At 45.0% G+C, this 25812-nt stretch overlaps 1 protein-coding gene across 7 annotated transcripts in view; it reads left to right on the top strand.

The window, feature by feature from the left end:
* PLCB4 (phospholipase C beta 4) overlaps positions 1-25812 on the top strand; it is a 478191-nt gene that overhangs the window by 326719 nt on the left and 125660 nt on the right. For all 7 annotated transcript variants that reach the window (XM_040248315.1, XM_040248318.1, XM_040248317.1 and 4 more), the window contains exons 8-9: positions 17479-17558; positions 20168-20221. In XM_040248315.1, the coding sequence (XP_040104249.1) occupies positions 17479-17558; positions 20168-20221 (134 nt within the window). The remainder of the gene's footprint in view (positions 1-17478; positions 17559-20167; positions 20222-25812) is intronic.

Genomic DNA, 25812 nt, shown 5'->3' with positions numbered 1-25812 from the left:
CCATCACTGCAGTGCTCTCCAACTCAATACCATTTCTCCCCTATTTCTCTGCCTTGACCTTGCCTGTTGTAGTCTGTTCCCAAAATAGCAGTTGGAAGGATGTTTCTAGAAAGTAATTCAGATCCTATCACTGATGCTGAGAACCCTCCAAGGCTCACAGGGCCTTAAAGAATCCCTTCTCACCTCCCTTCCTCTGGCTGCCACCCTCTCCCTCTGCCTATTTCCTTCCAGCCTCAGGAACTTTGCCTGTGCATACGCTTCCTTTTGCCTGGAGCACAGGATTGCCAGTTACATGCAGGGCCTCCTCCCTCACATTCCTCAGATCTCTGCTGGAACCTCAGCTTAGCTGCCTGCCTCATCTCCCCTCAGCACATGCTCACTCCTTGTCCTGCTTTAGTTTTCTTCGTAGCACTTACCACTCCTTACACACCATACATTCACCTATTGCCTCCCCATTCCCTGCTACATCCCCAGCAGCTAGAACCTTCAGTGCCTGACATTTAAACAGTGCTCAGTACATACATTTTGTTGTTTTGTATATATAAAGTGTTTTTACTTGGGCCATCTTTAAACTCTAGTGAATTTGTTTCCATATTGCTTCAGTTTTATGTTTTGGTTTTTTGGCCACGGGACACGTGGGATCTGAGTCCCCCAACCAGGGACTGAACCTGCTCCCAAGGGAAGTCCTTATATATATATATATATATATATATATAATTTAATATATATATATATATAATTTAATATATATATATAATTTCCAGAATGACAAAGAAACACGTAACAGTGTGGCAGCCTCTGGGAGTGGAATCAGACGGACAGTGAAAGATGTTTGTTTTTTTCTTCTCACTTGTCTTTTTTTGTATGACTTTTTTCTTCTTCATTATTACACTTAAATTTTATTGGGCTATAGCTGCTTTACAATGTTGCATCAGTCTCTGCTGTTCGGCACAGAGAAGCAGCCGTATGCGCACGTGCATCCCCTCTTTCCTGGGTTTCCTCCCCATCTCGGTCACCACAGAGCACTGAGCAGAGCTCTCTGAGCTGCACAGCAGGTTCTCGTTGGTTGGCCATTTTATGCATAATATCCATAGTGTATATGTGTCACCCCCCATCTCCCAGTTCATCACACCCTCTTCCCCCTCAGTGTCCATATATTTGTCCTCATTTTATTGAGGTGTTTATGTGGACTGAACCCATAAACTCTAACCTAGGTGATAAATAGGGATAGCCCTAAAGTTTTTTACAGTTTAGCTATAAGGAAAGCTAGGAGAATGATGTTTGGATAAGAAAACCAAGAAAATGTGGTTCAATCATAGTCCAAAATGTCTGGGATTCCTTGGCATTATTTTTAGAGTCACTTTTCAGGATGTAAGGGGGCTGTTGCTGAGGATCCATGACAAGCCTGGAGGCTGTAACCCCAGTGTCTTGACCTCTTTCCAATTGAGATCGTTATTTTCTGCTTCCCTAAATCCTTCCTGTCATTCCAGTTAGAAAACTCTGCTTTCATTTCCTCTCCTTAAAGGTCTTCTGTTAAAAGGAATTGCTAGCAAATTGCTGGTACTTTGTCCTCAAACCTGGTATCACTTTGGCTAATAGGTGTATCTGATCAGTCACATAACTTAAAACATCTATAAGTAAAAACAACTGCATGAAGGAGATAGTTCCCTTTTTTTTTTTTTCCTAAACTGTATGTAATATAGAGCTTTTTTCTGAATCCTCCTCATCTCTCTGCCACTGTTTTACCATAAACCCTATTGTGCTGTGTGCTTAGTAGCTCAGTTGTGTCCAGCTCTTTGCAACCCTGGGGACTGTAGCCCACCAGGCTCTTCTATGCACAGGGATTCTCCAGGCAAGAATACTGGAGTGGGTAGCCGTTCACTCCTCCAGGGGATCTTCCCAACCCAGGGATCGAATCCAGGTCTCCCATGTTGCACGTGGAGTCTTTACTGTCTGAGCCATGAGAGAAGCCCATAAACCCTACAAGAAATGCCAAATATTGTAACAAACTTCCTTATTTAGAAGAGAAATTTGGTTTCTCTGATGTATTTTTTCTCTCTTAGGATACAACTAGCTGGGGAAGATTTTGTCTCTGGCGTGTTGAAGGGAGTTCAGATGTCTTTCACTTAGTTCCAGCTGGTGCTACCGAGCAAACTGCAAGCACAGTCACTGTACATGAGATTGAAAGGCAACCCTCTTTGAAAATCTCCACAAATAAATATGTTATTTTATACCAAGTTGAATTTTATTTTGATTACAAAAATAAGCTGTTATTGTGAAGTTCAAAATGCACAGATTTGGATTTGAGTTTAGACAACTTCCAGACTGCTCATCATACCTTCTGTAGGTTATAAATATTTGGCAAACTCCATAAATTATGCTTTGTAACCAAGTCATCAAATAAGCCCATGATTGAATACTGTAGAAAGTAAATTACAAAAATGTTGTGTCTTCTTCTTGCAGACAAAAAAGATAAGGTCAGATAGTTTATTACAGGTAATAAAATCTTATTTTAGTCAATTGAATTGAATGTCAAAATCACTCTGCTGAATTGAAATTATGTTGAGTGGAAGAATTACTGCAAAAGTTCTTGGAGAAGGGATTTATTCTTTGTTTTGTTAAGGAAAAAAATCAAGTTCACATTTAGTCAATGCTGCCTAATGGCTTTGCTCACACCCTGCAGAGTTCCCCTGAAATTTCCAGGTGGCGCTAGTGGTAAAGGGCCCACGTGCCAAAGCAGAAGACAAAAGAGACTCGAGTTTGATCCCTGGGTCGGGAAGGTCTCCTGGAGGAGGACGTGGCAACCTACTCCATTATTTTTGCCTGGAGAATGCCATGGGCAGAGGAGCCTGGCAGACTGCAGTCCATAGGGTCAAATTGCAAAGGGTCACGAACACCACTGAAGCAACTTAGCACTCATGCAGAGCTCCCCTCCTTTCAACTAGCTCCTCTACCCATAGGCAAGCCCAGACCTACTCAAAGGGATCTAACCAGAAGCCTCACCTGGGACTTTCTTAAAGATGCAAATTCTTGGGTCTTATGCCAGCCTAATAAATCTGAAATTCTCAGAATGGAGCTCAGCTATCTGTTTTTGTTTCTCTTTTTGTTAATCAAAGTATAACTGATTACTATAACAGTTCTATTAATATACAATGTTATAAACAATGAATATAAACAATGGTATATTAATTTGAGGGCACATCATCATGATTCAGTATTTTTACAGAAATAGTTTAACTAGCCTCCTAGGTGATTCTGATGCTGGATGAAGTTTCAGTCCCCATTTGCTTAGCATACAAATGGACTTAGTCCAAAAATTATAGCCACTTTGAACCCAAACAAGTTTTTATCAAATTAATTGACTGCAGCAGGCAGGTGAATCTATAGACCTACTGAGTTCTGTGGCCTTAGCAGAAATGTTTCAGTTCAGTTCAGTTCAGTCACTCAGTCGTGTCCGACTCTTTGCAACCCCATGAATCACAGCACGCCAGGCCTCCCTGACAATCACCAAATCCAGCCATCTCATCCTCTGTCGTCCCCTTCTCCTCCTGCCCCCAATTCCTCCCAGCATCAGAGTCTTGTCCAATGAGTCAACTCTTCGCATGAGGTGACCAAAGTACTGGAGTTTCAGCTTTAGCATCATTCCTTCCAAAGAAATCCCAGGGCTGATCTCCTTCAGAATGGACTGGTTGGATCTCCTTGCAGTCCAAGGGACTCTCAAGAGTCTTCTCCAACACCACAGTTCAAAAGCATCAATTCTTTGGCACTCAGCCTTCTTCACAGTCCAGAATTCACTAATACAAAAAGCATGATTAAAAGGAATTTATTTCTGTGACCCTAGTGAGGAAAAAGCTATTTCTTGAAGTGTAGTTTTAATTGTATTAGCTATCTGGTGGTTCTCAAAGTGTGGTCCCAGGCCAGCAACTTCAGCGGTACCTGGGAAATTAATCCAAGATGTGAGATCTTGTGCTGGAGTTAGGAGCTCAAGGTTAGAGCTGCTGCCCTGCAGAAAAGCTCTGTAAGGAGTTTCTCCTGCTTCTCTCTTGCAGAGGAGCCTTGAGGAACTTGCATTTACTGGTTTGAGGGACTTGTGTTTACTGGTTTGAGGGACTTGCATTTACTGGTTTGTTGCCTAGTCTCACCTGAGCCAGTGCCTGCTGAATGCTAAAGGAGCTCAGTTGTAAATCTGCATTTCCTAGCCATCGTCCAAGCCCCAATATACTAATTGATTTAAGTTCTTCACCACGTTGTCTCATGGTTTTTTGAGGCTCAAGTTTGGCATGGGGTGCGTGTATGTGCGTGTGTTTGTTTCGTGTTTCCAAGAGTGAAATGTTGGCATGCTCTTGTTTTATTTTTTCTTTAAACCATCCCAAATTCATGGGAAGCAAATCAGCGAGGGGCAGTAAAAAGTTTTCTTAGAGACAAGCTGTGAATTGGAGCAAATGGGCGGATGCGTATTTGTGAGCTTTAAGTGTCCCCATCTCACCTAGGTGTTTTCTTCTTGCCAAAAAGAAAGTGGGGCTCATTTGTTTAATAGCTGGGTTGAATGTGGAGACCATGAAATCCTGAGCCTTGGCAGGGCCGCGTGCATCAGTGCATGTGGATCCTGAGCCTTGGCGGGGCCGCGTGCATCAGTGCATGTAGAGTGGGTAACCCTTGCCCTGGGGGCCTCCATGGCCGCCGGTCATCTTTGCCCTCCCTTCTTCCAGCAGTTTGCATGCTCCTCTTGCCAGACTGTCTGTCCCAGGATCCTGGACGTAGTGTCTGACCCATGGTGGTGCTCTCTGCACTTTGAAATTGTTTCTTTATCTCTGTATTATCAAAAATTAGTTCCTTTAGATCAGAAGTTGTTGACCCAGATTCCTACGGGAGCCAGGGAGATGATGTGAGAAATGGAAAGGTGCTGGGAGACAGACAGGGATGGAATAGAATGTAGTGAAGTAAGGGGTACATATCCCATCTGGGGGCACTTAACTCTTGCCAGTTTTCCAACCATCGGAACATGGCCCAGAGGTTGCTAGATGGTTGTTGGTGGTATTTTTCCCATGAGATACTGGACATCTGGATTTTTTTACATGAAATTTCCTGATGTTAAAATGTTGACAAATATATTAATTTTTGTTAGCACTGTTTGTGTCAAACAGCAAACTTGTTTGTGGACCATTTGGAACCTCAGCTCGAGACAATAGCTGGCATGCAGCATGGATGAATTTGCACTAAAGTGAATGCTAATATTTGCATAATATATTTACCTCACTGGCATTTTAAGTGAAGATGCCCTTTGTGTCTTTTTTCCTTCCTTCATTCAGCTGTTCATCCTAGAATTATTTTTTGATGAATTATAAATGTGGGCAAATCATTTCTTCTGCATGAGCTTTCTTATCCTCATTTTTTAAAAAAGAGTTATAGTGAATGACCCTTGAAGTTACTTTCCCCTATAAAGACATGGAATTTCTCTACAAAATAAAAACGTGTACTAGATGCCAAGGAGGGTACCAATTAGTTGCTTGGATCCCTGTGTCTATTCTGAAGATTCTTTGGATGTAACAGAACGTCATGGCTTGAGTTGTAGGAAAGATGCAACATGATCTTGACGTTCTAAAAAGATGACTATTTTAGTTGCTCAGTCCTGTCTGACTCCTTGCGACCCCATGGACTGTAGCCCGCCAGACTCCTCTGTCCATGGGATTTTCCAGGCAAGAATACTGGAGTGCATGACTGTTTCCTCCTTCAGGGGATTTTCTCAACCTAGGGATCGAACCTGAGTCTTTCATGTCTCCTGCCTTGGCAGGGAAGGTAATATGGTAATAGCATAGGGCTCAGAGCATTGCTTCTCAAAGTGTGGTCTGGACCAGCAGGGTCATCCTCACCTGGGAACTTAGAAATGTAGGGTCTCAGGCTTATCCTCTGATTCAGACCTGCTGAATCAGAGTCTACATTTGCACAAGATCTCTAGGTACTTCCTTTACACTTTCAAGTTTGAGAAGTACAATTGTACCTCAATATCCACAGGGAAATGGTTCTAGGAACTGCACCCCCCACCCCCGACCCCTGAATATACCAAAATCCACAGGCGCTCAAGTCCCTTGTATAAAATGGCATCATACAGTTGGCCCTCAAACCTGTGGGTTCCACATCAGCAGACTCGGAGGACCAGCTCCGCAGAGGTAGGATACAAGGAAATAAGTCGTTCTTGCCTTCAGCAGTTACACAGGAGGAAGACCTGAGAAACATTTGAAATCAAGAGACCAGGTGAAATTGGAGGAGATTTTAAATCTGATTAACTGAGAGCATGCTGCTAAGATCATCAGAAATTGAGGGCCTAGTTACTTTGGGGCAACAGAGGAAGAGACAATGAATTTAGAATATGTTCTCTGAGGGATGTGAGTGTCCTGGACTTGCTGTGATCACACGGTGTGAAGGAGCTCACTGGCTGCTCACTGGGAGCTCATCTGCAGGCTGGCCCTGACCTCCTGTCTCTGTGTTCCCCGTCTCTATACCCCTTAACATTCGAAAGGTGACTATCCTTATTTTTTAGAAAAACACCACCCCCCCCCCCATTTTCTTAAGTCATCAAATGTGGGGTTTTAGTGTTATTTTTCTTAGTAAAACTCCTTACCAAAATGCATGTGCAGGAACCCAGCACTGGGGCTGGAAGAGGTTTCACTGTGGTTCTCAGGCACCTTGTCACTTTTATCAGGAAGGTTTCCTTGGTGTCAGAGGGGGAGCAAAGTGAGAAAGAAGCCTCCAGTGAGGCCTGTCACAAGTGAATGCAAGTGAAATTCACAAGAAATTAACTGTTTTAAGTGAACATTTTAGTGCCATTTAGTACATCACCTGGAGAAGGAAATGGCAACCCACTCCAGTCTTCTTGCCTGGAGAACCGCCTGGACAGAGGAGCCTGGCGGGCTGTTGTTCATGGAGTCACAAAGAGTCGACCGCGACTCCGTGACTGAGCACAGTGTATCCCAGTGCTGGGCAACCATGACCGCGTCTAGCTGTGTAGCAGCATACCACTAAAGAAAAACCCATGTCCACTTAAGGAGTGTCCCCCTTCCCCCTATTTACAACCCCCATACTCACTCTAATGTGTCTTCTTAATGTGCACACAATTTTCTTTTATACTAAGTTGGGCTCATGTCAGTAGAGTTTAACGTGAAAGTGAAAGTGTTAGTCGCTCCATTGTGTCTGACTCTTTGCACCCCCATGGACTGTAGCCCACCAGGCTCCTCTGTCCCTGGCATTTTCCAGGCAAGAATACTAGAATGGGTAGCCATTCTCTTCTCTAGGAGATCTTCCTGACCCAGGGATCAAACCAAGGTCTTCCGCATTACAAGGCAATTCTTTGCTGTCTGAGCCACCAGGAAAACAGTTTAACATAGTACTATATTTTATCATTAACAGGTTTATCATGTGTACTTTCTTGGCCTTAATGTTTTCTTGGGCTTCGATTTAACTGTAAGTCCCCATGACCTTTAAGGTGGGTTTTCTAGGTTGTTGCCTCTCTTGCTTTTCTGGAAACCTCTCAGCCTCTTCTGTTCCAATGCTGTGATCTTCACAGGGGACATGTTTTCTCTGCTAAGGTTTCATGAACGTGAAGGTTTCCTGAGAAGAGATTCAGCCCTGGGCCCTGCCCGCAGTCACTCGGGTTGCCCTAATTGCAAGTGTTATCAAATGACTCTGCCAAGGGAATGCAAAATGAATTACTCTAATTGTACCAGAAGTTTGAATTTCACCTTTTGGCCCCTGGGACAGAAAAATGTCACTAGCTGTAAATTAATTCTCCATTTACCACATAGCTCCAGTTTTTACTGCTAGCAAAAAAAAATGTCATTGGGAACATAATGTGTGTGTAACATGGGCCTACATGTGTTTGTGTGTTTTCTTATCTTTGGGGTATAATTGAAAGATGGGACACGGGAGGAGGTGGGTTGGCAATGCCTGAGATGAGACACTGTTGCCTCTAAGGAAATAATTTAATAATCATAACAGTGCAGTCCGTGGGCCAGATCCAGCCTTCTGCTCTGACTTTTTAAAATGTTTATTTTGTTTATGTGGCTGTAGCAGGTCTTAGCTGCAGCACACAGGATCTTCAGTCTTCATGGCAGCATGCAGGGTCTTTGGTTGCTTTTGTGAACTCTTGGTTGCAGCATGCGGGATCTAGTGCTCTGACCAGGGATCAAATCTGGGCCTCCTGTATTGGGAGTGTGGTGTCTTAGCCACTGGACCACAGGGAATTCCCCCTCAGCCTGATTTTTGTATAGCCAGTGAGCTAAAAATGGCTTTTAAATTTTGAAAAGATTGTTAAAACAAAACTGTGCAACAGAGAGCCATATGTGGCCCCCAATTCCTGAAGTATTTATTTCCTGGCTCTTTACAGATAAAGTTTACTGGCCCCTAATAATTATAAGAAGAACAGCAGCAGTGAAGTTTTTATTTTATATTGGATGCTAGATACTGTTCAGAGTGCTTGGCAGGCGTTATCTCATTTAATTCTCAAAACAGTCCTGTGAGATGGATTATTCTCATTTGCAGAGGAAGAAATAGGCCCAGAGAGTTGAGTAGCTTGCCCAGGTTCACACAGACAGTAAATGGCGAGCTGGTGTCTTGAACCCAGGCGCTGGGTCCACTCCAGATCCTGTGTCTACAGCCCTCTGCTGCAGCTCCCAGTCTGAGGACTAGTCTCTTCCACTTGGAGCACAGTATGGTGTTGCTGTACTTTTCAAGTAACCGTTTAATGTCACTATTTCTGGGAGGTGTGATCATAGGGCAGTGCTCCCGAAATCGGAGGCCTGCACAGTGTTTTCCTCAAAAAAAGTCCACGTGCAAAGAAGATTCTTTGGTCAAATTAGCATGAGGAAGCCTTGTTTAGCAGAATTTCTTTACTATAGCTATCTCATAAGCAGTGATATATTCTCATACCAGTCTCAGCCAGGAGGAGGGATATTCCGTTTTTTTTTTTTTTCCCAAATGGGTATGCATTCATTCATTCATTCTTTCCTATTGAAGAGACACAATATGTTTCAGAACTACTGTTTTACAGAGAAAAAAGTCAGCAAATGATGTCATAGAGGCATTGCTCAGCGCAGTATTTTCCCAGATGTGTCAGAACAATATAATGCAGACAGTCATTCATCTTTACCATTAACATCCTTTTTATTGTCTTTGTTTTCCTGCTGCCATGTCTCTTCCTTCCCTCCCCAATTTTTAGGGGATAGAGCAGAGGAAGTGTGGGATTTTTTCCATAAATGAAAGGAAATTAGATAATGAAACTCAAACCCTTTGATTTAAATTCTTTTCAGTACTTTTTATCTTGAAAGTCCTGTTTGGTTTGTGGGATTACCTGTACATTTGATCAGCCTGGACTGATCAGTGATGTTGCCTGGAAGTATAGACAGACAGAGGCTCCTTGATTGATGATACTTATTCAGACTCTCAGCAGGTAGCATATGTCTGCATGTCGAGTACTATTCATTTTGGCATAGCTTAATTTGCTAGTGTTGTCAACTGACATGTGTCAGGAGAAAAAGTGACCTCAGAGATCTTAAATACAGGCATCAGCCACAGAAACAATTTCATGAACACCTTTTAATTCATCAGCTCTTCACCCATCCCTCACCACCAGGATTCTGCAAATCAGACAGTTGAGACCAAAAATGCACTCTTACAAAACTGGTAGTTTCTGACCAGCATAAAATGATGCTTTGTGTTCCCTTAAAATCTTATAATTGTTCAATTATTTCAGAGTTATCCATATGGATATAAAATATTGTTATATAAAATAAACAAGACATCTCATTTTCTCTTCTTTTTAAAAATGTTTATTTGGCGGCATTGGGTCTGAGCTGCTGCACGTGGGATCCCGGCTGTTAGGCAGGGTCTTGTCCTTGGTGGAACACGGACTCTCTAGGTGTGGCGCTCGGGCTTAGTTGCTCTGCAGCTTGTGGTATCTTAGTTCCCTGACCAGGGATCAAACCCATGTCCCCTGCGTGGTGGGTTCTTGACGACGGGGCCACCAGGGAGGTCCCTCTCATTTTCTTTTTGAATGGTGCTGCTCTGTGCCTTTTGAGTCGTTAAAGAGCATTGTGTATTTCTTATATTATGTTGTTCACTCAGGAAGTGCAAGTAAGCACGAGCATAAATTTATTCTGTATGTATATATGTATGTGTGCCTTAGGCTGGGTCTATGAAATAGGCTGACAACAAGACAATTTAACAGGAGAAAAGGCATACAAATTAATTAAGTTTTCATTTTGTGTGCACAGGGGCATCACAGAAAGAAGTGAACCCCCAAAGGGCAGTGAGATTTTAGAGTTCATAGAGCATGTTAACAGGGGCTGGAGAGGGGGCAAGGGGCAGATGTTTTTAGGGAAGATAAATGGGTCCTGAGGAGGACAGACAGGAGGTGTGGCTGTCCTGGATGGTTTCTGTTACAGTGTGGTGTCCACTTTTCATCTTCCGAAAGAGAAGATTAGTGTTGCTTCTGGGGAGTGTATTTATGACAATCCAGTTCCGTTGGGAGGCTCTGCTTTTAGGCAGATAAGGAATTTCAGGAATTCAGCTCAAAATAATTCTTATGCCAAAATGGCATATTTTGATGTATCATATCCTGATTCTCTCAGTGTATTTATCGGGGCAGATGTCTGGAGTGAGATGTAGTTATTTAGGACAAGATTCTATAGCTTTAATAGAACGTTGTTACAAGATATCAGACTGTCATGGGTAGTCAGGCGTGTGTGTGTCTGTGTGCGCTCAGTCATGTCCAACTCTTTGTGACCCCATAGACTGTAGCCCATCAGGCTCCTCTGTCCATGGAGTTTTCCAGGAAAGAATACTGGAGTGGGTTGCCATTTCCTCCTCTAGGGGATCCTCCTGAGCCAAGGATTGAACCTGCATCTCTTTAGCCTTGTGCCCACCTGGGAAGCTCCGGAGTTACACTTAAGTGATGAAAAAAATGGTCTCTTAGGAATGATAGTGAACAGAAACCCATTTGGAATGGGAATTTGACACTTTAGCTTCTGGGTGATGACCAAGAATAGCACAGTGTCCCCTCCTTCCTTGTGACTATTTAGAGGTTCTTTTTGACCTAGTCTGGTCAAGATAATCAGCCAGGCTGACAGACTGTTTTGACTATCTGTGAGTACCTAAACTGATTTTGACTAGGAAAGTATAAATATTATCCAGGCCCATCCGTACAAAGAAGAGCAGATAGAAAGGTTTGTTTTGTGGAAGACTCAGACTATGTCAAGAGGGAAAAGGCTCTCGTTGTTCTTTTTTTCACCCCTTAATGTTCCCTTGGATTTGAAACTTTGATACGAAGTATTATTGACTTTCGAAGGGCTTTGAAATCATTAATGGGGTTTTCCATCTACTGATTTTTTTCTTCAAAACCCACGTTGCTGTTTGGCCCCCTATTTCAGTAGTTTGCTATCGTGTGATTTGCATAGGCTCCTTAATTTAACCTTTCATCCTGAGTTTTATCAACTGACTTTGTCTAGAATTGCCAGCGTAGCTCCTTTATTATGCATGCAATTCTGTTCTGTTACCTTTGAGGCAGCAGTTAAGGTGACTTGCAGTTTTCTTTGCCTGATTTTTATTCTCACCACTGTCATGGTCTGCCTGTTGGCCTGTCCCATGCCGTGAGGGAGTTTTCAGCACTGACAATGGTCTCTTGCCAGGGCAGCACTCAATACCTTTTACCTCTACTTATTTCTCTCCTTATTAGAACCAGGAGGAAATAGTTGACATGAAGAGAAAAATTGTTTTATTTTTTCCTTTTTAACATGATGTGGACATTGGTCTATGGTATTGGTAGATCTGCTGTTTAATTTTAGAAGGTTTTAGCATCCCGGATAAGCACATTCAAAATGTAAAATGTTGACTCTTTGGTCAAATCTTGCCTAAATCACCAGCGTCTTCACTCTCCTGCTTTCACCCCTGTGCTGTGCTGTGCTTAGTTGCTCAGTCCTGTCCGACTCTTTGTGACCCCATGGACTGTAGTCCACCAGGCTCCTCTGTCCATGGGCTTATCCAGGCAAGAATACTGGAGTGGGTTGCCGTCCTCTCCTCCAGGGGATCTTCCCAACCTAGTGATTGAACCCGGGTCTCCTACATTACAGGTGGATTCCTTACCATCTGAGCCACCAGGGAAGCTTTTACCTCTGGGGTTTTCTAATTCCTGAACCAGGCTCTGCCTCAGTCCTGGGTCGAATACTCCAGGGTCCAAGACTTTAAGAACATGAGCATTGTTTGCCAGCCCTAGGGGCAAATTTCATAAATGGTGCCTGATGGTTTGCATTGTAACAATTCCCAGGGGAGTCTGACACTGCTCCTCCCTGGACTGCACCTTATGGACCAAGTCTCAGTTAACTTGTGAATTTAAGATGCCTCCACCATCTCCACTATAGCCTTCTCTTTGAACGCAAACCCTGTATGATTAGAGAGGATGCTCCTGCAGCTTACCTTTGGAGAAAATTGCATAGCACATTTAGAGTGTCACAGGGTCTGCTGGTTTTTGCATTGACAATTTGCTACATTGGCTAAAAACCAAAAAGAATCACTGCAGATGGTGACTGCAGCCATGAAATTAAAAGACACTTGCTCCTTGGAAGAAAAGCTTTGACAAATCTACACAGTGTATTAAAGGCAGGAATATCAGTTTATCGACAAAGTCAAGTCAAAGCCATGGTTTTTCCAGGGGTCATGTATGGATGTGAGAGCTGGACCATAAAGAAGGCTGAGCACCGAAGAATGGATGCTTTCGAACTCTGGTGCTGGAGAAGACTCTTGAGAGTCCCTTGGACTGCAAGGAGATCCAACCAGTCAGTCCTAAAAGAAACCAACTCTGAATATTCATTGGAAGGACTAGTGCTGAAATTGAAGCTCAGATACTTTGGCCACCTGATGCAAAGAACTGATTTATTGAAAAAGACTCTGATGCTGGGAAAGACTGAGGGCAAGAGGAGAAGACCACAGAGGATGTGATGGTCGGATGACATCACTGACTCAATAGACATGAGATTGAACGAGCTTAGGGAGATAGAGAAGGACAGGGAAGCCTGGTCTGCTGGAGATCATGGAGTCACAAAGCATGACATGACTTACCACTGAACAACAAAAACAAGAAGAATGCTTCTGGAACAAAATCTAGAAGCAAGATTGAGTTGAAGGAAAACAACGCTACTTGTAGTGATGCTGACTGGAGGGACCAGTTATTTTAGGAGGACTATGTGCATAGAAAAAGCCTAGAAGCTCAGACAGCAAAGTGTTGTCAGCTCTCAGGATCAGTAATGGGATTTGGAGTAATCTTTCCTTTTTGCTTTCTTGCTTTGCATTTTTCTACACAGAGCGTTTAAATATCATTTTCATAACCTTAAAAAATTGCCAAATGTTTTTCAAGGAGAAAAAGCAAGATGTGTGCTCTGTGAATTCATGCATCTTTTGCTTTAGGTCTGTTATGTCTGTCTCTATACATTTGGGGAGTTTTTTGTTTGTTTTGGGGGGCTTTTTCCTCTGTAGAATTTTTTCATTAAATTTTTTATGTTTTTTCTTTTATGCAATTTTAAAGGTTACTTTCCACTTACAGTTATTACAGAGTAGCAGCTGCACTCTGCACGCTGTGCAGTATGTCCTTGAACCTCTCACACCTGCAGTGCTTGCCGCCCGCTCGCCCAGCCCTCCACCTCTCCCCCTGCCCGCTGGCAGTCACCAGTCTGTTCTCTGTGTCTCCGAGTTGGTTTCTTTTTTTGTTATTCTCCACATTCGGCTTTTAATGGGAAAGAGGTTATTTTGTCTATGAGAGTCCTAGTGTTTAAGGGTGAGGCCCAGACATTTGCTTGGAAAATAGACACTGTGGGGCCTGCATAACGAAGGGAAGTGTGAAAGGTCCCAGAGGAGAGGGTGAGGGGGCGAATGTTCCCAGGGTCCGTTCAGGGGCAGCTCCTGTTCCACCCACCTTCCCCCTCCCCAAGCACCCAGCACCGGACCCCGAGTCTCTCAAAGGATCGTTCCTTAGAAGGCCTGAAATAAGTTTTAAGTTAATTTAGACAGAATTGGAAGAGTTGGAACATGAGAGAACAAGGGCCATTACAGCCTCCGAGGAGGTACAGAAGCTTGCACATCGTAGCTGAATGGATTCTGTGGGCTGGTTCTCCTGCATCCACGCTGCCTGTGCCCACTCAGGACCGCCGACCCAAGGGAAGACACCCAGAGTAGAAGGAGCCCGTGTGTGAGCTCAGTGCATGTCAGGGAATAATCCTTCTAGAAATATGCAGCCCAAGGCTTTAAGATACGTCTTGTGGGGTATTACGTAGACTATTTACATATATGCTTATTTTCAGCAATTCAGAAAACCATATCTAAATTGGCTTTTTTTTTTTTTTTTGCTTCTGTTAATCTGGAAACATTCAAAGAAGTTGATATGCATTTATCTCATTTCTAACTTTACAACTAAATTCTAAGGTTCTACTGACACCTGCTGGCATTTCCTCTGTTTTATGTTTTAATAAGAACAAAACCAAAAAGCAAAACATTTAGCATATTTCCCACAGTCTTTTGGCCTTATTATGCCAAGTGTACATTAAGATAACAGACATAAGGGAAGGTTGATGGATCTCTTCACGTCATGGAAGGAGATATGTGGACGAACCCTGAGGACAAATTTCCCAGACACACGAAGGGCAGACAGCTGAGTTCTGATTGCCTCTGCCCTGCACTGGCCACTGTGTGACCTTGGACAAGGCTGTGGACCTCACATTTAGTGTCGCAAAGAGGAGAAACGGAAGCTTCCTCCCTGTGCTTGAGGGGAACGGGGGCATTTCTACTAAGTAAGGCGTGAGCCACGTCACAGGTGCGATGACCTCAAAGGTCCCTTGCAAGGACTGTTCCATCACAATAAACAAGCAAGTTTGTTACCACATTGTATTTTCAAAAAATGGATGAATGTCACTGAAGCCTCCTCAAAGTCCAGTCTCTCTGTTTCTTTTTAGAAACAACTGAATCAGAATGATCTGAAAGAACCAATGAACAGTCTCAGACATGGTCCACTGTTTTGCCCGCAGGAAACCATGGACTTTGTTTTGTGTTTTGGAACATGTAACAAGGCTTCGGAGCTTCCCAGTTCATGCCAACCAAATTATCTGTGCTTTTTCTGTCTTTTCTTGGGAAACTGTGGGCCTGCGGCTTGTTAGGCCAATCACAGGATACTTGATCATCCCCAGGGAGTTAGAGTCCCATATTTATCCTGACAGAGGAAGCAAGGTCTGATGAGGAAGGTAATTGAGGCATTTCTTTAATGCTGCTATTTCATTTCTTCCTCCTCCCTCAGAATTCTGACTTCATCATCATGCTTGCTGGGCTTTCGATGCAATTTTAGAGTCATCAGAATTTCCTTTCCTTTGTGAAAGGAAATTTTTCTCTTATCCCTCCCAAGTCCTCCTCCAGAAGTCTGTTAGGTTTGACTGGGGCTCAAAGAGCAAAGCACAAAAATTCTCCTATAGGCTCATATCCATTAGGGTGGCACCTCTCAAAACACAACAAAAGCAGAAAATAGCGAATTTGGTAAGGCTGTGGAGACACTGGAACCCTTGTGCATTGTTCGGGAGACTGTAAAATGATGTAGCTGCTGCGGAAAGTAATACGGCAGCTTCTAAAAACCGTAAGAGCAGCATTACCGTACAATCCAGCAATTCCACTTCTGGGTATATATCCAGAAGAATCAAAAGCAGAAACTTACGGTGACATTTGTACACACACGTTCATGGCAGCATGAGTCTTAGTGATGACACAAGGATCCACTGACAAATGAAGAGATAAACCAAATGTGGTCTACACACGTAATGGAGTACTATCCAGCCTTACAAAGGAAGGACATTCTGATACCTGCTAGAACACAGAGAAGCCTTGAGGAGGACATTAACCTAAGTGAAATAAGCCAGTCACAGAGGACAAATACTGCATGATTCCACTGCGATGAGGTACCTTAAGTACTTAAAGTCAGAAAGCAGAAAGGAGAATGGTGGTTGCCAGGGGTTGTGGGGGAGGGAAATGGGAAGTGGTTGTTTACCGGTTGTTTAAATGGTTCCGTTTAACTGAACCAAATTTCAGTTCTGCAAGATGAAAAGTGTTCTAGAGATGGCTGGAGGTGTTGGTTGTGCAAAAATTTGACTTTTACTTAATACTACTAACTGATCACTTAAAACAGGTTATGATGATAAATTTCACATTATATGTATTATATCACAATTAAAATTAAAACCACACAGACATATAGAACTCAGTCATCACCTCTGGCCCTTGCAAGTGACTTAATCCCTTGACCATGTTCAACCTGGTAATACTATGCCATTCTATCCAATGGAACCTTCGGTGATGACAGAAATGTTGTTTATTTGCACTGTCTGATATGGTACACACATTGGGTTTTGAGTGTGATAAGTGCAGAAGACACTGAATTTTATTTTTATTCAGCTGAAATTTAATTAATTAATTTTGTTAATTTTTATTCAGTTTAATTTAGCCACATGCAGCAAGTGGCTGCCATGTTGAACAGGGCAGGTAGACTGTACATCTACATGACTATTTCAAAATACTTTCCCTTCTCAGCACAGAGCTAGAGCAGTCAGACTCTAAACCTAAGAAGGTAAAGGCTGGCTTATGTGTGGGCCCCAGTTCTGCTGGCATCCCCAGTACTATGAATTTGCTACAAAGCATTTTGCCAAGAGTGTGACTCTATTTTAGAAGCCTGGTATGCCATCATTGGCATCTGTTATTGGGCCCACGAGCAGAGTTGGCCTTAATTCGCAGGCCAGCCTTTTCTTGTCAAATGCCCTTGGGAAACCTAAATTCCTTCACTGCCGCACACGGGCTTCTTCACTCATCCTTGTAAATCCTTGGAGTGATGTTGTAAACTAACGCTGAGGTCCAAGGCCTTCTACAGAAACTATGCAAGCACATCGCTTTCTTCCGGGTATCCTGGCAGTCAATGCCTGCTTTACTTTTTGAGGCTTTACTGGAAAACACAGACAGGTAATAGAGGTAACAAATTCTTACACTGAAGTAGAACCCCACAATAAAATGGATGAACCCCTAATATATTCATCCTCTAAAACAAGAGTAATAAAACATGTCACCATGTATTGTATAGTGTTGCTTTAGAAATAGTAAAGATTGCTGGCAGCTGAAGGGACTTACATTTCAGCAGGCTGCAAACAGAAGACGTAGCCAGTCAGCCAGTCGGCAGCATTCCTTCATGACAGCCCAGTGTTTAATGACACTGTGTGTGCCACGTTTATCTTCGTGGAATGAGTGAAAGCGGTTTATGGAAGCACAAAATGTGAGCGTTTGATGCGAATGGGCGTGTGGCAGGAAGGAGATAAAGAAAAGTTTATATTATTCTTCCACTAAATGGATATGGGCTGTCTAATAAGGTTTAGCTCCAGTGGATTTGCTCACCGGGAACACTTTCTCTTTCTTTTTCAGCAATGGGTCGAAGGCCTGAGATCCATCATTCACAACTTCAGGGCCAACAACGTCAGCCCGATGACGTGCCTCAAGAAGCAGTGAGTTTTGCTTGCATGAGCCTTTGTGCTTGGCGTCTGCCGAGCAAATGTAGACTAGGAGATGCAGGCTGCATATGTATGCAGCAGGCAGCTTCCCCTCTGCACTCCTGACTTTGGAGAAGTTGTTGGCCAGTACACACTGGTACCCTTCCTGCCACCTGGCAGACATGTGTGATGCCCAGAGCCAAACATCTGTTTGAGGGGAATGGTTGGTGGCAGGAAGGTACTGGAACTCCACCTCCTCAGTGTCCCCTGGGTTGTGGGCCTGGGCTTTTGTGTCCCCAGGCTGCTGATAGTAGCTTTGTGTGCCTGGTGCCATGGCTGGGGTCTGGGTGCAACTCGAGCCTCTATGGCATGACACTGAGGGATGGGGAGTACGGCTCCATTCAGCAGAAGCACCCACCGCTCCAGAGGGAGAGGAACACTGGCCCCAGGGACTGTTTCACTAGCAGTCAGGGATCCAAAAGTACTTTTGAACTTAAGAAGGCAGGCCTTCCTTACCCCAGCTCACTGTATCCAAAATTCAGAGAGGTGCCAAGTGGTAGCTTTTAACCCTATCAAGTTGTTCTTTATGGGTGATGTGACTCAAGTAGAAACCCTAGCCAAAGCCGCAGTCCACCTGTTTGAGAAGCAGTGATCCGGGGCCCAGGGCAGGCGGCAGGTGGTGCGTGGAGAGCCTGCACAGAGCAGGCTGCACGCGTCTCTTAGCCGGGCCCGGCCAGCACCCAGGGTGGGACTCCCCGGATTGTGGGTGATGGAAGGAGAGCTGTGCCCCCCGGGCCTTCCAAGTCTTGCTCTGGTCCCTTTGGCGGCACTCTGGGAGCATGGGCTCTGCTATAATCCCCGGGTTGGCCACTTCGTTGACTGAGGACTTTGGGAAGGTTCTTACCTTGTGCCTCACTGTCCTCATCTGTGCATGAAGGTGGTGACACCGCTTGTAAGAGTCCTCGCAGAGCAAATGAGGCCATGCAAAGCCGGTGCTTGGCCCCTCACTCCCCCTCACTCAGAATTACTTATTTTGATTCTGATGCTGTCATTCCAGTGTTTCCCTATTGTCTTAGAAGAGGGGAGCTGTTCAGTCGTGTATTTTCCTGTTTTTGTGCAACTGCTTCTCCTTTCCCTCTGCAGTTGCTCTGGCATGATTTCTTAAAAATAAAGAGCAACCCAGCAGATATTTTGAGGTCATGGAATCCCAAATGGTCTCAGACTTCTGGCATGCCCTCTTAGGCCTGGGGGAGCCGATTCCTTGTGTCCAGATGCCAGGTCTTAGCTGCCCTCATGGGTGTCCCGCCCAGACTGCTTTCTGGCGCTGGTGTTCACCCATCCACCCACTGCTGGAGGGTGAGGGCACTCAGGGCTCACATCTGCCTGCTTCTGAATCACCCTCTGCCTACCGGGGATCACCAGTAGATCACCACCTCCCCGAGTATCCCACGGGGCCGGCTGCAGAATACCTGCCCACGCCAAAATCCACAGCGTCCCTTAGGGTTGACCCTTCCTGTCCCTGGTTGAGGAGGGCTGACCTCACACTCGCCCCTTTGAAGCCCACGGCCAGTGACAGGCTGAGACAGGATATCAGAGCCTGCCCTCTTGCCGCCAAGCCTGGCTCGGATCACACTCCAAAGGTCCCAGTGGCCTCGGGACAAAGCCTGGCTGAGAGCACAGCTTGGTGTGACCATCCCTCCCTGTCTGCCCACAGCCTCACTCCTGTGGTCCTGAAACTAGCCCCTTAAAGGTAGCCATTTGTGCTTCAAGGAACACTGACTTAAGACAGAAGCTTTATCAAATCATCATGTTCTGCACTTTGTTAGATTATTTACAAGAACAGTGAGAATGGAGTCAGTAGCGAAGAACAGCCCTGGCACCAAAGGATAAGTGTTCCGGGTCCGCCTGAGTCCTGAAAGCTTGGGAAAAGCACAGCATTTCTCACCATCAGTTTGAGCTGATGAACTTCTCTGACAGTGACAAGTTAAGGATCCAGACTCCTTTATGGAGATGGTGTCCACCCATCCGTCAGTTGCATGAGGAGTAGGTCACAAAGGGCTTGCGCCTGCCTGCTTCTCTCTTTGCATGTCACTGCTCCCTGGGGTGGCAGAGGGGTGAGGGCCGGGGGTGTCCCCACTGACTTCAGACAAGCCTGGCTGCTGTCACCATGCCCTTGCCTTTCTTAACCCCTTAGTAGATTATTAAAAAGCAGCAGTCAAAGACAAGAACAGTCACCAAACAAGTGCCTATAATTCGCTGTGTTTAATGCAAACACCCAATTTCCTAATTCATCTAGGATTGCCAGGTAAAATATGGGACTCTCGCTGAAATTTGAATAAGTAACAAATAATGTTTTAGTATAAATACATCCTAAGCAATTTTTGGAACATACATATAGTTTTTAAAAAAGTATTTGTTATTTATCTGAAGTTTGAATTTAACTGAGAGTTTTATTTTTATTAGCTAACTCTGACAAACAGTAAATTTATCTCATGGTGTGAGATTGTCTCTGGTTTTCTGAATAAATAGTCTTTGTTTGAGTGAACTTTCTTTTAAAGTTTTTAACCAGATGGAAGCTGTTCCTCCCAATAAACATTAAAACAGTTGTTACTGTTGTTTTCCAGCTGGATGAAATTGGCATTTATGACCAACACAAATGGGAAAATTCCAGTTAGGAGGTAAGTCGGTTATTCCTGAGTGCTCTGCACAGCCTGGGTCGGCCCTCATGATACCAGTCCACAGAGAAAGCCCCCCACGAGGACTTGTTAATTGCTTTAGTTACAGGTATTTCTGGAATCTTATTAGATTGAATCACATTATCAGATGCTGTGTTTAGTTTGTAAAAATCACTTATGGATGTAAAGTCACATTTTTTTCTCAGAATGCATAGCAATAAGCCTGATAAAGAACTTCTGAAAAAGTAGGAGTGTTTTTTTAATTTTCAGATAAGTGGGTTTTGGGGATTTAAGTAGCTTCCCTGGTCTCTCAGATGATAAAGAAGCTGCCTGCAGTACAGGAGACCCAGACTCAATCCCTGGATTGGGGAAGATCCCCTGGAGAAGAAAATGGCAACTGACTCCAGTATTCTTACCTGGAAAATTCTGTGGACAGAGGAGCCTGGGGGGCTACAGTCCGTGGGGTCAAAAAAGAGTGGAACACAACTGAGCGACCAACAGTTTGACTTTCTTTCATCTTTCACCTACTTCCCCAAACAACCATTGCTAAAGAAGTTTCTTTACTGTCCTGCACCTACAGTAGAGGGGTAGGGATGTGTCTTAGGAGGTGTGATGCCTCTGGACGTTGCCGCCGTCCTGGGCTCTGTCGGCCCTCTGTGCCCAGGGCCAGTGGGCAGCACTGAGTCTGGGTGTGTTATCACTGCCACCACACCTCCTTCAGGACTGGCGCTTCCCCTTCAGCCTGCCCAAAGTAGCAGTGGCAGGGGGAAGAGGCGGTACAGCCTGGTGGAGCCAGGAGTGAAGAGCCGATGAGCCGGAAACGGCCTCTGCGCCGTGCTTCAGCCTCAAGCCAACGGGCCTCACCCTCCGAGGGCCCCACTCTGCTCCGCTGCTCCCAGCGTTAGGACTGCTCCTGGCCTGTGGGTCCATTGGAAGCCCATGCGGTGGGTGTGATGGGGGTTCTTCACCCCGCGCCCCAGTGTCTTTTCGGCTGGTGTTTGTGGTAAGCACTCCCCAGTAACTGCAAAAGCTGGGCTGGGCCCCGGGGTGTCTGCTGCCCATCTGAAGCCAGGAGTGTATTCAGAGTCGTGAACCTGAACTCAGCATGAGCTCCCAGACCCCAACCGACTCTTCAAGAATTCTCCAGGCTCACGTTTTCTTGCCCAATACTTTAGCAAGAAGCCAACCAGCAAATAGCCACAGGCAGAACCCAGGCCACCAGGTGGAGCCTGTCTCAGAATGGCTGTAACCGTCAGGATGAGGGGCCCAGGGTGCCCTTTGCGTGGCGTTTGGGGGAGAGCCTTGGAGCAGCTGCACGCTGGCCATTTCTGCCTCACCTCTCCCGCCCTCTCTGCTAGCCTCAAAGCTTCCACTCTGCGTTCCCCCGAGGGCGTCTCCCTCAGCATCCTTTCACATTTAATAGAACTATCCTAGAGATCATCGTTTTCCTTAATTCTGTGGATGATAGCAGTCATGAACTAAGGTATCCGTGTGACACAGCTGAGGTATCAATGAGGAAGCACAGGGCATGCAGGCTGTAAAGAAGACCAGGCAGTAATCTTCTTATTTCACCTGTTAGTGAGGGCTTCCAGAGTTATCAACTTCACGCATCTGTTGTGGTCTCTATGAACCTATGTGTAGGATTCTGTTTTTTATTTCATAACTTACAAGCAAGTCAATTTTGCATTTATTTTAGAAGTTTTTTAAAAAGCCCTGCCAGGGACTTCCCTGAGAGTCCAGTGGTTAAAGCTTCACACCTTTGAACTGCAAGGGCTGCAGTTTCAATCCCTGGTTAAGGAGGTAAGATCCCACATGCCTAGTGGCCAAAAAAACAAACGAAACATAAAACAGAGACAATATTGTTAGAAATTCAATAATAACTTTTAAGAAATGGTCCACCTCAAAAAAAAAATCTTAAAAACCCTTGATCAGCGTTTGTTGGCAAAGACACTTTACCCTCATCCTTATCTTAAATAAAACCCTTTGCTCTATTGAGAATAGCAGGGTAATGATTTTAATGTATCTCAGGATCCTACTGCTGCTGCTGCTGCTAAGTCACTTCAGTCATGTCCGACTCTGTGCGACCCCATAGACGGCAGCCCATCAGGCTCCGCCGTCCCTGGGATCCTACAGCTATTGCCAAATATTCAGTGCATTTTTATTTAAAAATAAGTGATGGAAGTAATAGGGCTTCCCAGGTGGTGCAGTGGTAAAGAATCTACCTGCCAATGCCAGAGGCACAAGAGAGGGAAGTTTGATCCCTGAGTCGGGAAGATCCTCTGGAAAAGGAAATGACAACTGGCTCCACTCTTCTTGCCTGGAGAATCCCATGGGCAGAGGAGCCAGGATGGTTACAGTTCCTGGGGTCACAAAGAGTCAGACACATACACACTGAAGTAGTAAGTCCAAACTTGGAACAAATAGCAGTGTGAAGACCAGCAATGTAAGTTGGGTCTGTTTTTACATACCTTGCTCTCCTGATTTTTCTTCTAAGAAACAGTTCAGGAAATGGGCAAAGGAGAAACACAGAGATTATGATCAGAGCATTCCTAACCAGCAATACTGGTGTCATTTGTACACATCCTATTAATCAAGCCTTTGTTCCACAAGCTTGGAATTCTGATCCAGCCTGTTCACGAACAAAATTATTGCCCGCCTCTTTTTGTAGCAATAGCCCAGATTTTGTCATCCTCTTTACTGCTCTCTGATGTGAACTCTGGGGTGGCTGCCAGTATTAGCAGGTGTTTGACACAGGACATCTGTGGTCTGGGGGCAGTTTGACAGAGTTGAAGGAGAATTGATATTGAGCCAGTGAAAAGCGGATAAATCTTTGTGTGGATGAGCTGCCAAGGGCAAGGTGGAAATTGTTCTGAATGTTTTAATGGATACGAAGAGTAAACACGTTAAAATGTCGTGTCATCACTATCACTTTGAAGTTTTAAAATGGGAACTATTAGTGTAGTGTGTGTGACGTTAGGGGAGATCTGGCTTCACAGCCGTTAGATCAGGTTGAGCGTGGCCCCTTTCGGCAGTTTTAACCGATGCTTAATGTCTCAGAAGAACTAAGGCACAGGGGAAGAAAGCTCTTTCTGCGCCGTGTCTCCTTTCTTTCTTTGTGCCCCTCTTCCGCCATCTGCCTTTCTCCCAAACCAGCACACTATGCTCAGTGAACCTTCCCACCTAGACCAAAGCTTCGAAAGTCACTCTGCTTATGTATATTTTTCCTTTTAGAAGAAGTCCCAAAGGAGAGTGTGCGTTAAGAGGGCTGAGACCTCAAGAGTGGTCCCTACAGCCCAGTGCCCACATAATCCGTCCACATCCCGAAGGCCCAGCCTGCTGCAGTGAGGGTCTGGATCTGTGGGGCTTCCCTTCCTGCTCCTCCTTGACCGCATAGCTAGTGTTAACACCACTGGATGGATTGTAGAGCCTTTGAGGGCAGAGGGAGACTCAGCTTCTAGTCATTGCTGTCTGTAAGATCTCCTGGAACAGGGAATTTAATCGGATCAGACGGGGCAGCACTTGAGGGTATTTGCTTCTCTCACACTTCCTTTGGGAAGGGTGGTGTGTTTTGATTCAAGACGCTCACTGAACACCGATTTGCAGTGAAGCACTGAGCTGTGCTCTGTGGGGCTGTGTATAAAGGGTTGCATGAATCACAGTCCTTTATACATACTCTGCCTGCCAAAGAAAGGCCCTCTGATGCTATCTGAATGCTCCCAGCCTGTGATAAGTGTGTTTCTCTCAACCTGTGATAAGTGTGTTTCTCCTGGCTAAATACTGGATCTCTGGAAAATCAGAGAATTCACCTTTGCTCCACAGCCCTCCTCACTCCCAAGCCAAATCTATTTAAGGCCCAAGAATAACTCTGCAAACTGCCTGGAGAGAAGGCAGCCCCTTCCCTGACCCCTTACCTTCAGGGGGATGGTCTCTTTCCCTTCCTTCTGTTTTTTCTTGTCCCCTCCTGCAAAGATGGGCCTGAGAACAAGCCCTTCTGGCCATCACATAACCTCTTGTCTTTATTTATTTATTCATTTATGCACTTACACCTGCCATACAGCATGCAGGATCTTAGTTCCATAACCGGGAATCACACTCATGTCCCCTGAATGGAAGCCTGGAGTCCTAACTTGGACAGCCAGGGAGTTCCCAGCTCGTGCCTTTATTATCTTCTCAACAGTCATGCCTCTGGGCTCTGACTTTGCCCTCACTGATGTCTTCCCACATGAATTTTCCTCCTTCGTGGCCCTGGACACCCTGTTTTGTCTGTCTCAGTTTCTCTGTCCCCCACAAATTCTTCACCTCCTACTCCTGAGAGGTGTCCTTATCCTGCTCTCTGCTTCGTGTCATTTTCCCAAGCCCCAACCAGCATTCTCTTCCTGCAGACTCTCCCCTCCCTGCCACACCATCTCCCCAACACAGCATTGTCTGCCGGGGATCAAGCCTAAGTGTCCTGCATGGACAGATGGACTCATTACCACTGAACCACCTGGGCAGCCCTAACACATACATATTCTTTTTCAAAAATGGCAACATGAGCAGCTACTTTCCCCTACATTATAAAGGGCAGATAAAGTACTTCTTAATCCAATGTATGAAAATTGCATGAACTCTCGAGAAGTGGGAAAATGTGGGCATAGCACCCTCTGCCCTGAAACTGGTTTAATACACATGTTTGCTCCACCTTGTCTGCTGGTCTGTGAAAGATAATTCATAGGCCTCCCTGGATACAGTTGTCTCAAACTCTCTTAAAAGTGCACTTCTTGAAATATTCTTAGACTGAGTATGAAACAGTAAAGTTTTGAATGAATGTGCAGCGGTTCACTGACCTGTAGCTGGTTCTTCTAGTCTCTCCTTGAGGCTGTCACTGCAGTGGAAGGGGCACCTTCTCCCCCTGATCGAGGGGGACCAGTCAGTGCTCGCCCATGGCTGGCCTCCACTTACACAAATGGCAGGGCGCAGGACAAGCTGAGGCGGGGAGGCTCACCGTCCTGTGCTCCTGGGAAGGTGTTCCACGGTCACACCACAGGCAAAAGTCAGCTCTCTCTCCCCCAATGGCTGAACTTCCGATTTATGTCAGTATGGTGACTAACTACCTGAACTTCCACTCAGGCAGTAAATGGAGGCTCTTTGGGTGGCACAGATATGGCTCAGAGTCAAGTGTGGATTCCAGGGTCTAAGTCCTCTCCTCAGCTGTGTTCATTCTGAGTGTTAGCAGTGTTTTAGTCAGGAGTCTCTCTCCTACTCTGATCATCATCAGGAAATACACTCCTTAAGGTGTTATCCATTTTCCTAGCCTTGACGCACACCATAGTAGTTCAATGGCACCACCGTTATTCAAAAATACCACATCTCAGGGTAGTGCCAAGATTCTGCTGAAACACTGACTAATTGTTCCCCTGCCTCCCTTTTCCCTGATATCTGTCACTTTCTTAATAAAGTCCCCAATCCTTGAGGCAGCTGACATGTCAGAGTAGCGCATGGGTGCTTGGCTTGAAAAACAGAAAAACATACAAATGAAATATGTCTGATAATGCATGGCAGCTGCAGTATGGGGCCAGGAAAGGATGACCCCAGGCCTGGGCCAGGTCCTAAGG

Source organism: Oryx dammah, unplaced genomic scaffold (genome assembly GCF_014754425.2).
Source record: "Oryx dammah isolate SB20612 unplaced genomic scaffold, SCBI_Odam_1.1 HiC_scaffold_10, whole genome shotgun sequence".
Lineage (NCBI taxonomy): Eukaryota > Metazoa > Chordata > Mammalia > Artiodactyla > Bovidae > Oryx > Oryx dammah.
Note: the sequence above shows the minus strand (reverse complement) of the source record. Positions and strands in the feature narration are given on the sequence as shown.